Source organism: Hyperoodon ampullatus, assembly GCF_949752795.1.
Source record: "Hyperoodon ampullatus genome assembly, chromosome: 7".
NCBI lineage: Eukaryota > Metazoa > Chordata > Mammalia > Artiodactyla > Ziphiidae > Hyperoodon > Hyperoodon ampullatus.
In genome coordinates this window covers 58,265,481-58,278,991 of record NC_136920.1, presented here as the reverse complement: position 1 = coordinate 58,278,991, position 13,511 = coordinate 58,265,481, and the positions used below count along the sequence as shown (strand labels likewise).

Sequence of the window (13,511 nt, the reverse complement as noted above, 5' to 3'; positions counted from 1 at the left end):
GTCGTGTTGTCTCATTCTGGGTCCCACACTATGTCTCTGCCTAGACTGCTTCTCAGTCTCCTTGGCCTGCTCCTCCTTGGCCCGTGCCTCACATTTATCAGTCCTCTGCCCTCCCCTTCTCTTTGGGCTCCCAGACCTAAACCATCGCTCATCACAGCCATGCTCCAGATCCAAACACCCAACTGGTCCTCTCCACCTACATCTTCCACAAGTATCTCAAACCTGATTTACCTAAAACTGAACTCATTATCATTCTCTCCAAACTTGGTCATTATCCGGAGTTCTCTATCCCAGCAATACCTCTAGCATCCACCCACTTGCTCAAGCCAGAAACCTGGGGATTTTCCTTGACTGTCCTCCAACATTCATGGATAACAGCAGCAGTAGCCATCTTCCACTACATGGCCTGGGAAACAGAGAAAGCTGGACTGAAGTAAGATAGAATGAAGCAAACACACCAAGAATCACGGCAGAGAACAGGAGAGAAAAGACCATGTGGGTTCCTAAAGGGCTACATGCTCTGTTCTGGAGCCCAGCTGCAGCCCCACCCTTGGATTTTATGAGACCCCCCTCAGTACCTTTTCCAATAACCCTCCCATTGTGGGGTTTGCTTGTTTGTTTTTGCTTTAGTTTGAGTTGGGTTTCTACACTTGCAAATACAAGAGTCCTAATTAATATAAACATATTTTATCCGTCAGCATAGGCTAGTTATGCTGTGGTAATGAACAACCCTCACATCTTGGTGGCTGAACTCCACCACATGTCCATCAGCAGCAGGGAGCTCTGCTCATTGCAGTCCCTCAGGAAGCAACCACCATCTTGAATGTTGTCGGTTACTGTTCCACAGAGCCAGGACTGGAACTAGAGTTGCCTGACTTCTCATTCAAGGCTCTTTCTACTCTAACTGCCTGTGGTAGTCAGTCTCCAAGATGGCCCTTAATGATCCTCACCTCCTATCACCCTCGTGCAGTCCCTTCCATACTGAATAGGGCTCACATATTAAGAGACTGCAGAAATGACTGTGTGACTTCCAATGCTGGGTCATAAAAGACATTGTGGCTTCCACCTTGTCTCTTTCTGGCATCACTTGCTCTGGGGGAAGCCAGTTGCCAGGTCATGAGAACATTCAAGCAGCCCTGTGGAATGATGAGGAACTAAAGTGAGGAATTAAGGCCTCCTTTTAACAACTACTACCAACCAAGCATGTGAGTGAATCATCTTGGAAGCTGATTCTCCAGCCCCAGTCAAACCTTCAGATGAGAGCTGCCCCAGCTGACATCTTGATTGCACCTGAGAGACCCTGACCAGAACCACCCAACTAAGCTTCTCCCGAATTCCTGACCCACAATATACGAGATAATAAATGTTTATTCTTTTAAGTCATTAAGTTTTGGGGTGATTTGTTACACAGCAATAGATAATTACTATAGAACCTTACAAACAGAGATCTCATATAAGAAAAACTTACTTCTATCTTTGGCATTTGTACAGTGTGAGAAATTATTCTTCTCTTTCCCCTAGCCTCTGGCCTAGCTCAGGTTACCTAACTAAAAATAGCTATCAGGCTTGAGGAATCCAACCCAGGAACACATAATCCCATTTTATTCTTTAAAGACACCTTTCCCTTTCCCTTTTATTGCAGAAAGTACCCAGGTCTCTTGAGAATGAAAAAGCACCACATCACATCACCTTCACCTGGATGATCCAGAGAAATGATTCTTACAAAAATCAAAGGAACTGGAGCCTAGGCTTCCCCAGTTAAATACAGTATTGAGGAAATAATAAATATTTGAGAAATGACACTCTGAGTTTTTCTAAGCTGAGAAAATGGTGTCAACAGTAGTGCTAATGCCTTATATTTATACAACATGCTTTTCATAATGTTTTCACATCTATATCTGAGGTAGGTGGGGAAGATATAAATAAACCAGGATACATATGGAACCAATGGCTCAGAGCTCATGATTTGCCCATAGTCTCATGGCGTGTGAATGACAGGGCTGGGTCTAGAATCTGGGTTTCAGTGACTCCAAGTCAGGTGTGGTGCTTTCCAAGGCAGGACCTCCAGGCTGTGATAATATAAATGCCCTTCAGCTGGGGCTGTCCTCTGAGATCAATGTGCACTTGTAGGTCTCTTTAAAGGCCTCAAGGAAACGTGGTATTACTTCATCCACAGTGACATGCCTCTGGAGCTCCTTACTCAGGGAAGTGACACCTGTCCCAACCAGCCCACAGGGCACAATGTGCTCAAACCACGTAAGGTCCGTAGAACAGTTCAGCGCCAGGCCGTGAGATGTAATGTGCTTTCCACAGCGGACTCCTGCAAGGCAAACCAATGGGTCTTAGAATAGGTACCCTCCCTCCCCAGGCTTCATGATCCCCCTCAGTGTGATGAGGAAACTGTACTAGACCACTGACTTTCCAACTTCGTTTCTAGAGCACCCAAGGGGCTGTGCACAGATCAGGGGAGGGGGACAAAATGGGAGGAGAGGTGTGTTGCTCCACAGTAGCTGCACTTATTATGGAGATTACAGAAAATGTCCTTTAACAAAAGGATTCCTCCGTTGCTTAAAAAAAAGTTCGAAAACACTATTTCACCCTTATTGTCCTGATACTGTGAAGTACCCTGGCAATTCACTTCCCGTGTGTCTCCACTGGTAAAAATGAGTGTTGAACGAGTTGGCCCTTCTGGTTCTGAATATTTCAGTGAAGAGGGTTAAAAACTTTGTTTTGTTTGTTGTTTATTTGTTTTTACATGTAATGAGATATTAATTAAGCCTTAAAAAGGAAGAAAATCCTGACACACACTACAACATAGATGAACCTTGAGAACATTATGCTAAGTGAAATAATCCAGTCACAAAAAGACAACTACTGTATGATTCCACTTAAATGAGTTACCTAGAGAAGTCAAATTCATACATATAAAAGTAGAATGGAGGTTGTCAGGGGCTAGGGGGAAGGTGAAATGGGGAGTTGTTTAAAAGTGGAGTTTAAATTTTGAGAGATGAAAAGAGTTCTGGAGACTGGTTGCATAACAATGTGGAAGCACTTAACACTACTGAACTGTACACTTTAAAATGGTTAAGATGGTACATTTTATATTATGTGTATTTTACCACAATTTTTTTTAAAAAAGGGGGGAAAATCATTCAGAGGAAGAAAGATACATTACATCCAGGACTAGTTCTAATTCAAAGCCCGCGCTAGATACACCTCCTCCCAGCCGGAGCTCTGCCCTCACCACCATTGGTCCGGCCCCGCCAGGCCCCGCCCCGAGGCGCTCACCGATTGCGCAGATCTTGCGCTCGCCCAGCCAGACGCCGGTGTAGGGTGGGGGCCGCGCGCGGGCTCCTGGTAGGCCCTGGAGCTCGCACAGGCGCACGGCGCACGCCTCCAGCGCCGCCACGTGGGCGCGCAGGCGTAGGCCAAGGGGTCGCAGGTCGAGTACGGGGTGGCAGAGCAGCTGGCCCGGGCCGTGGAAGGTGGCTAGGCCGCCGCGGCCAGTGGCGCGCACCTCGGCACCCAAGGCCCGCAGCCGCGTCGCCTCCTCGGACGTCAGGCCGCCGCGCAGCCCGGCGGTGTACACGGGCCTCGCGGGCTCGCAGAGCAGGAGCGCGCCCGCCTCGGTCCCTGGCTCGGCCTGCAGCCGCCGCAGCCAGCGCTCCTGCAGCGCCAGCAGCTCAGCATACGGCACCTGACTCAGCCGCAGCAGCCGTACCGCCGGTTGCCGCATTGCGCGGGCCGCGGCGTCTGCGGGGCCCCGCCTCCTGCCTGGGCCTGGGGGCGTGCTGGGAGGGGCGGGGACTCGGGGACTTGTCCGGAGTCTCCGCCCCCAAATGCTTGTTACTGGCTGTTGAGAGACGACAATACCTAGGGCGAGGTGTGTCTCTTTTCATTCGTTCATTCCAACAACCAGTATTTAGGGCCTGCTTGTGTTCTGCAGGCGCTGCCCTAGGTGCTTGATACAGTAGTGTACATTGTATGGAAAAAGAAAAAGGTCTGTGTCCTGGGAAGCTTACATTCTTACAGCAGGCAATAAGCAAGTATTAAAGCATTAAATAAATAAGGTTATTTCAAATATTGATAACTGCTATGAAAAGAAAAGTAAAATAGGGTAATACGTGTCCTGAGTGGAGTTCCCCGAGGAAGAGGGAGATTAACATGCAGAAGCTTTATTGGGGTGGGGATGGGGTGAAGGTACTTTCAAGGCCAAGCCTGTAAGGTAGTGATGGAAGCAGGATTAGGCAGGAGGAGAGGTTGAATTGTGAAACTATCTAAGCAGAAGCCTCAGCCAATCCCAAAGAATGCTCTGAGCCTGGGATGACCTTTCAGAATTATTCCAAATTAAAGAAGGGGGCCAGAAATTTATGTCCTTGCATTGACCAGTGATGGAGGCTGTATGTGGACAGGTCCTGTAACTTTTTTTTTTTTTTTTTTTGCGGTACGCGGGCCTCTCACTGTTGTGTCCTCTCCTGTTGCGGAGCACAGGCTCCGGACGCGCAGGCTCAGCGGCCATGGCTCACGGGCCCAGCCGCTCTGCCACATGTGGGATCTTCCCGGACTGGGGCACGAACCCGTGTCCCCTGCATCGGCAGGCGGACTCTCAACCACTGCGCCACCAGGGAAGCCCCAGGTCCTGTAACTTTTGGCAAGGCTGTTTCCTTTGGAGGAGGGCAATTCCCAGAGAGAAATTGAGTCATGAGCAACCTACTCCCAGAAGCTGGGGGAATGACTGACTAGATCCTGAGGATGGATCTGGATCACAGCATCCATTATGTTGTATTGGAGTGTGATTTAAACAAATTAAATTCATTTAATAAACTTTTACTGAGTACCAACTATGTGTTTGGCCCATTGCTATGTGAAGAGGTTACACAAGACTATCCTACCCCTGTATTCCTAATAGCACACAGAACCCAGTTTTTCTGTCCTCAATCTATCCTCTGAATGTGTCTTCTAAGCTGCAACCAAGGATTGTTTAATTGAAAAGAAGAAAGCAGAGACGTATAGAGAATAATGTAACAAATTACCGTTTACCCACCATCCAGGCTTATCAAATTTTAATATTTTATTACTTTTGCTCAGGTCTTTTTTTCATTTTAGAGACTAATAACATTGATCACTCCCATAGGTACCTGAAAGACATTTCATAAATGTAGACATAAAATCCTAAGCAAATATTAGCAAATTTATCCAGCAATAAAGTATTGCTTATCCCAGGAATGCAAAATTGGCTTAACATTCTAAAGTCAAACAATATAATTTTCACCAAAAAGGACAAAAACCATGAGATTATTTTCAATAAATGCATAAAAAGCAGTTGGTAAAAATCAACACCTACTCTAACTAAAATTCTCACCAAACTAGGAAGAGAAGAGAAATTCTCCAATCTGATGAAGTGTATTGCATCAATCAAGATTTAGATGACAGAGAAACCACACAGGTAATATTTTAATTAAATTTTTTATTTTGAGAAAATGGTAGACTCACATGCAATTGTAAAGAATAATACAGAGAGATCCTGTGTACCCTTTACCCAGATTCCCTCAAAGGTAATGTCTTGCCAATGTCACGGTTGAGATATGGACATCGATACAGTCAAGATACAGAACATTTCGATCACCATGAGGATCTCTTATGTTGCTCTCTTATATCTACACCACTACTTAACTCCCAGCAAACAATTATCTGTGTTATGAATGGGAGAAAATATTTGCAAATGAAGCAACTGACAAAGGATTAATCTCCAAAATTTATAAACAGCTCATGCAGCTCAATAGCAAAAAAACAAACAACCCAATCCAAAAATGGGCAGAAGACTTAAATAGGCATTTCTCCAAAGAAGATATACAGACTGCCAACAAACACATGAAAGAATGCTCAACATCATTAATCATTAGAGAAATGCAAATCAAAACTACAATGAGATATCATCTCACACCAGTCAGAATGGCCATCATCAAGAAATCTAGAAACAATAAATGCTGGAGAGGGTGTGGAGAAAAGGGAACACTCTTGCACTGCTGGTGGGAATGTGAATTGGTACAGCCACTATGGAGAACAGTATGGAGGTTCCTTAAAAAACTAAAAATAGAACTACCATATGACCCAGCAATCCCACTACTAGGCATATACCCTGAGAAAACCATAATTCAAAAAGAGACATGTACCAAAATGTTCATTGCAGCTCTATTCACAATAGCCCGGAGCTGGAAACAACCTAAGTGTCCATCATCGGATGAATGGATAAAGAAGATGTGGCACATATATACAATGGAATATTACTCAGCCATAAAAAGAAACGAAACTGAGCTATTTGTAATGAGGTGGATAGACCTAGAGTCTGTCATACAGAGTGAAGTAAGTCAGAAAGAGAAAGACAAATACCGTATGCTAACACATATATATGGAATTAAAAAAAAAAAAATGTCATGAAGAACCTAGGGGTAAAACGGGAATAAAGACACAGACCTACTAGAGAATGGACTTGAGGATATGGGGAAGGGGAAGGGTAAGCTGTGACAAAGGGAAAGAGAGGCATGGACATATATACACTACCAAACGTAAGGTAGATAGATAGTGGGAAGCAGCCGCAGAGCACAGGGAGATCAGCTCGGTGCTTTGTGACCGCCTGGAGGGGTGGGATGGGGAGGGTGGGAGGGAGGGAGATGCATGAGGGAGGGGATGTGGGAACAGATGTATATGTATGACTGATTCACTTTGTTATAAAGCAGAAACTAATAAAAATAAAAAAAAAGGAAAAACAACAACAACAAAAAACAAAAAACAAAACAATTATCTGTGTTATATAAATAGCATCGTACGGTATGTAAACTTTGGGAACTGGCTTTTTTTTTCCACTCAGCATAATTTTCTAGAGACTCATCTGGGTTGTTGCATGTATCAATATTCATTTCTTTTTATTGATGAGTAGTATTCCATGATATGGATGTACCATAGCTTGTTTTACCACTCATCCATTGAAGAATAACTAGGTTATTTCCAGTTTTCAGATATTCTGAATAAAGCTGCTACAAATATTCATGTAAAAGTTTTTAATGTGAACATAAGTTTTCATTTCTCTGGAATAAGTGCCCAAGAGTGTAATTACTGGATCACATGGTAGCTGCATGTTTAGTTTTTCAAGAAACTGCCAAACTGCTCTCCAGAGTAGCTGTACCATTTTACATTCTCACCAGCAATATATATATGAATGATGTAGTTTCTCTGCATCCTTGCCAACATGTGCATTACCACTATTTTTTATTTTAGACATTCTGATAGGTGTATAGTGGTATTTCATTGTGATTTTAATTTGTATTTCCCTAAAGGCTAATGGTGTTGAACATCTTATCATGTGCTTGTTTTCCATCTGTATATCCTCTTTAATGAAATATCTGTTCATGCTTTATGCCCATTTTCTAATTGATTGTCTTTTTTTTTTTTTTTTTTTTTTTGCGGTATGCGGGCCTCTCACTGTTGTGGCCTCTCCCGTTGCAGAGCACAGGCTCCAGACGCGCAGGCTCAGCGGCCATGGCTCACGGGCCCAGCCGCTCCACAGCATGTGGGATCCTCCCGGACCGGGGCATGAACCCGTGTCCCCTGCATCGGCAGGCAGACTCCCAACCACTGCGCCACCAGGGGAAGCCCCTCTGTCTTTTAATTAGTGTATTTAGACCATTTAGGTTAAGGTAATTATTGATATATTAAGGCTGAAGCCTGAACCTTTTTTTGTTTTTGTTTGATCTCTCTGTTTATTATTTCTGTTTTCTTTTTCCCATCTTCCTGTGCTTAATATCATTAATCATATGGAAATGTAAATTAAAACCACAATGAAATGTCATTACACAATCACAAGAATGGCTAAAAATTAAGAAGACTGAATACATCAAGTGTTGGCAAGGTTGCAGAGCAACCAGAACTCTCACATATTGCTGTTTGTAGTGTTAAATGGCATAAACACTTTTGACAAAGGACTGGCATTTTTCATGATATTAAATATACACCTATCCTATGACCCAGTTTTAATCCTAAGAATTTATCCATGATAAATGGAAACATTTATACCACAAAAAGATTTGTACAACAAAGTCCACTGCAACTTTATTTACAATACTTCCAAATTGGAAACAGCCCAGGTGCCTATCAGTAAGAGAACTGATATACCGTGATATATTCATACAATGGAATACTGCTCAGCAATTAAATGGACAAACTATCTTCCATGAGTAGCGTAGGGTGCGGCTCACAGGAGTCTCAAGTACTATGACTATGCTAAGTGCTTCATGCAGTTTATCTTATTTAATCCTTCCAGCCCTAAAGGGTAATCATCATTATTATTGCTAAGTGCCTTGCATATATTTTCTTATTTGATCCTGTACAACCCTATGAGGCAGTATTCTGACACTAGCAGCTGATATACTGAAATACAATTTAATTCCAATGCTAACCACCCAGAGTTAGCAGCAGACTCCACAGGTTCAAGAGCATACTTCCCGGGACTTCTCTGATGGCGCAGTGGTTAAGAATCCACCTGCCAATACAGGGGACACAGGTTTGAGCCCTGGTCTGGGAAGATCCTACATGCTGAGGCACAACTAAGCCCGTGCGCCACAACTACTGAGCCTGTGCTCTAGAGCCCACATGCCACAACTACTGAAGCCCGCTTGTGTAGAGGCTGTGCTCCACAGCAAGAGAAGCCACCGCAATGAGAAGCCCGTGCACCACAACGAAGAGTAGCCCCCGCTCTCGGCAACTAGAGAAAGCCCATGCACAGCAACAAAGACCCAAAGCAGCCAAAAATAACTAAATAAATAATTAATTAATTTTAAAAAAAGAGCATACTTCCCAACAAGACTGTCCTCACTTCAGATGCCAGTTGCACTTTCGAGGGTTCCCCAGCCACCAGCATTTCTGACCAAATGGCTACAATTTCTGGGGTTCCCGTGACCCCCTTGGGTTCAATGATTTGCTGGAACAACTCACAGAACTCAGAAAAGCATTATACTTATGATTACAGTTTTATTATAAAGGATACAAATCAGTTTCAGTTAAATGAAGAGACACAGGGTGGGGTCTGTGAGAGTTCTGTATGTAGAGCTTTCATGACCTCTCCTCATGGAATCAGGATATGTCACCCTCCAGGAACACTGATGTATTCATCATCTAGGAAGCTCTACTGGGCTATGGTGTCCAGAGTTTTTATTGGATTTTCATTACAAAGGTATGATTGATTGAAGCATTGGTCACATGCTTGAACTCAATCTCCAGTTCTTCCCCTTGTCCCTAGAGATCAGGTTGGCTCAGAGTCCCAACCCTCTAACCACATCATTGGTCTTTATGATGACCAGCCCCCATACTGAGTCATCCCATCTCTTAGCAGAAACTCAGATTTATGATCCAAAGAGCTCATGATAACAAAGATACTCCTATTACTTTGGAAATTCCAAGGGTTGAAATTCACCTTCCCAGTAATCAGGGACAGAGGCCAGTCAAATTCTTTATTACATAAGAGATGGGCATTATTATTGCCCCCATTTTACAGATAAGTAGAGACCTACAGAGGTTGCTCAAAGTCACACACCTAGTAAGTAGCAAAACCAGGACTCAAACCTAGGTATGTCTGACCACAATCTTGATACTCCTCCACTATATATATTGTCTGAAAGTAAATGCTCACTATTTCCTGAATGAATAAATTACTAGGAAAATATCAAAAATGATTCTGAAATTTCTAGCTTGGGGGACTGAAAATGATCAAGGCCTTTCTAAGAACTTCATTGGTCTTCCATACACATATTTTTTAGGTCCTATCCTATATTAAAATGTTTATATATCCCATGTAAAATATTGTTTCTTTGCTGAAAATATTTTAAAGGATTTTTTAAATTTTACTTTGAATCATTTGCTATGTCTACTTAAATTATGACAAGATTTGATTTCTTGTCAGTCACAGCCCATACATGGAATGTTTGCAAAGTGAGAAAATCAAACTTAGAAATTTTGTTTTGTTTTGTTGTTTGTTTTTTATTTTTGGCCGTGCCACGCGGCTTGCAGGATCTTAGTTCCCTGACCAGGGATCCAACCCACACCCTCGGGAGTGAAAGCGCGGAGTCCTAACCACTGGACCGCCAGGGAATTCCCTACAAATTATTTTTAAATGTAATCAAATGTTTATGAATACCAACTCCAGCTCTTGCCTGAAGGTCTGCATCTCAGCCAGGGGCAGGGCCGCTGCATTGCACAATGGCAGGGAGCATTCTCATAGACTGCAATGCAAATGTGCCCCCTGGAGTTGTCCAATGCAATAACCCTGGCCAGTGAGTCGGGAAAGATGAAGAGCCCCCATCCACTGCACAACCAGAAGTAGCAGGTATCAAGTGTACTCACTACTTCTCATGTCCAGAATTTAGTCACATGACCACATCCGGCTTCAAGAGATGCTGGGAAGTGTATCTTGCTGGGTGATCTTGTGCCTGGTTAAAATTCAGGTGATCTATTAATAAAGGAGGGAGGGCATATGTGGCAGTCACTATCACAATTAAATTGAACAGCTAATGAAGCTGATATAAATTTACATTGGTAGACGTTTGTCTAAATATTTATTGATTTTGATTTTATCATTTTCTTTTGGTATTCTGGATTCTGTAAAAAAAAAAAAAAAAAAAAAAAGGGAGGAGGTAGTCTGAAACTTTTCTCTAGGCCCTTGAAAATCTTGTCAGTATCAGATGCTGAGCCTGTGAGGCCCAGTGGATACAAGGTCTATGAGGATGATGAGTCCACTAACCAAAAGAGGGAACCCAGAGGGGGTGTGATCTCTCTCGGCTCCAGCGCCCCCCTAGACAAGAAGGTAGCCCCTCAAAGGGTGTGTGCCCAGATTCCGTATGCAGTTTGTGCGGCTAACGGAGTACAGACATTTAAACATTAAATATCAACTAATCCTTATGTAGTTGATTAGTCCACAACTAATCCTTATGTAGGGGAATAGTCCACAGAGGTGGGGAAGGAGGAAGTGAGAACTGGAGTGGGGACAGGAAATAACAATCAAAATGAGGCTCAGGGCCAAGAAATTAGGAAGGAGACAAAATAGCTGGACAGACTGGGTTTCAGAGCAGATTACAAAAGTCGCTGTGAGTCATCAATGGCAGTGCTGTTGTTTAAAAATAAACATAACATTTAGATAGCTCCAGGCTCTGAGGGAAAAACAGAGGTTGGATTGCTTAAGGCCCTGTCCCAGGGTGCCTACAGTCTATAAGTAAATATGTATGAGGTGGGATCCCTGGATCCCACCTAGCCTAGAGCCTGGCACAAAGTAAGTTCTTAGTAAATATTTGTAGAATGAATGAATGATTTGTTAAATAAATAACTAGCTGTGTGTCCTTGAACTGGGACCTTTTACCAGGGGTCTCAACCATAAAAGGAAACACTGGGTCACTGTGGCCTTCAGGTCCCTAGTGACCCCAAATTTTCTGGACAGGAGGACTGATATTTGGCTACCATCACCTGAAAAAGTGTGCATCCCATAGCATGCTGCATCAAATCTAAACTCAACCCACAAGGTTCAGCTCAAAGACTGCCTCCTCCACAATGCCCCCCTACCCCTTCCCTCAACAAATTGTACCTCTTCTAGTACATAGTCTACCCAGGTTACTGTGTGTTGGGTTCATCATCCCCCCCACTTGACCTGTGACCTGAGAATACAGAGTAAAGCTAATACTTATGTTGTACTTACCATGTGTCAGGCACTCTGAAAGCTTTAAAATCATCAATGTGCTTAATATCTTAACAACCATGAAGTAGGTACTATTTTTCCCTCAGTTCACAGATGAAAACTAGAGGCACAGAGTGAGTAATTTGTTTACCATTAGGCTGCTAGTAAGTGTCAGAGACAGGATTCAAATCTGGGTAGTCAGGGTCCAGAATCCTTGTCCTTAACCAGCACTCGGTCTTATTCCTCTTTAAACACCCCATAGCAAAAATCTCAGTTTGGCACATAGTAGGTACTCAGTAAAAATGTCTATTGAATAAATAAATAAAAGCAGTAAACTGAGAAGCTGGGTATTAGAAGGGTATGCGGTTCCCCTGAGTATCTGCTTACTGAGCCCCAGTCTTTCTCCAACATATGGGCTTAGTATGTGGTTCAGTCCAACCACCTATCCACTTATCATTCATCCATCCATCCATCCATCCACCCATTCACCCATCTCTCCATCCATTCAATGAATAGTTACTGTCCTACCCCACCCCACAATGGGGGCCAGTGATACGAAAATGAATTGGCACAGTAGTGACAAATATGTCCATAGACAGTGGCAGTACAGCATGACAGGAGCTACACAAAAGAGGGCGCCACTAATTCTGCCTGGATGGAGTCAGGGACTTACGGACTTACTGAAGGGCATTTAGGGAAAGAAACATGACTGGAGCTCAGGGCTTCTGACTACCAGCCTGTGTGCTTTCCTTTACACTAGGGGCTCTGAAGTCCATTTTTAGTAATGGAAACTTTCCAAAAATCGTATACAGATTCCCATTACATAAAGCAGAAAGCCTCTGCTTCTTGGTTTCTCCCTCGCTGTCTCAGCCTTTAAGTCACTTTTTTTTTTTTTTAAATCACTAGCTCTCAACAGTGGAAGTTGGTCCAGTGAGATCTTAAGCCCATGCATAGATGGCAGCTGCTTCCCTCTAGCCTGTTTCCACCTATTTCACCTTCCACACTGCAGCCAGAGACCTTTCAAAAACGCAGACCCATCTGTGCCACCCTTCAGTTTAAAAACATCCATTCGTCTGTTTGGCCAACAATACTTACTAAGTGCTTTCACTGTACAAGGTAAGAATGCCAAGAACAGAACAGATAGTCCTTGCCTGCTTTCGGGGGGTGGGGGTGGGTGAGGGAGACAAGAAACCTGTGGGCAATTACTCAAATCGCTAAATAGGATGTGCTGATCAAGAATAAATCCGGCGGCTTCCCTGGTGGCACAGTGGTTGAGAGTCCGCCTGCCGATGCAGGGGACACGGGTTCGTGCCCCGGCCCGGGAAGATCCCACATGCCGCTGAGCGGCTGGGCCCGTGAGCCATGGCCGCTGAGCCTGGTCCGGAGCCTGTGCTCCGCAAGAGGAGAGGCCACAACAGTGAGAGGCCCGTGTACCGCAAAAAAAATTAATAATAATGCCACTGAACTGGTTACTTTTAAAAATGGCTAAAATGATACATTTTATGTTATGTATACTTTACAGTAAAAATAAATAAATAAATAATATCCCGAGTAAAAGAAGCCAGACACACACAAAGAGCATGGTCTCAGGTACCCAGTGGGTGATCTGTGTGTCTGAGCTTCTTTCTTCCTTCCTTCTGGATTTCTTTTCACCTGGGTTCCAGGGCCACGGCCAAGAGGCAGGATGAGGGAGTGCATGACGGGAGGGAGGGAGGAAGTGATTAAACGTTGAACGCGGATCTGGTGGTTGTGAGGTCAAAGCCAGGACGGCCCATTGGGAAGGCCAGGCATGAGGAGG

The 13,511-nt window shown here is 43.8% G+C and overlaps 1 protein-coding gene and 1 long non-coding RNA gene across 2 annotated transcripts in view; one reads left to right on the top strand and one right to left on the bottom strand.

The window, feature by feature from the left end:
• The window catches only part of LOC307055807, an 82,381-nt gene extending 69,592 nt beyond the window's left edge, over positions 1-12,789 (top strand). Inside the window, exons 2-3 of the long non-coding RNA XR_013810984.1 lie at positions 5,371-5,446; positions 12,620-12,789. This is a non-coding gene — a long non-coding RNA (uncharacterized lncRNA). The remainder of the gene's footprint in view (positions 1-5,370; positions 5,447-12,619) is intronic.
• Positions 2,091-3,736, bottom strand: LIPT2 (lipoyl(octanoyl) transferase 2; the record flags this gene model as incomplete). Its single annotated transcript, XM_079707668.1, has 2 exons — positions 2,091-2,320; positions 3,289-3,736. The coding sequence occupies 2 exons, from the start codon at positions 3,734-3,736 to the stop codon at positions 2,091-2,093; spliced, it is 678 nt and encodes a 225-aa protein (XP_079563794.1).
• Positions 12,790-13,511: the final 722 nt, after the last annotated feature.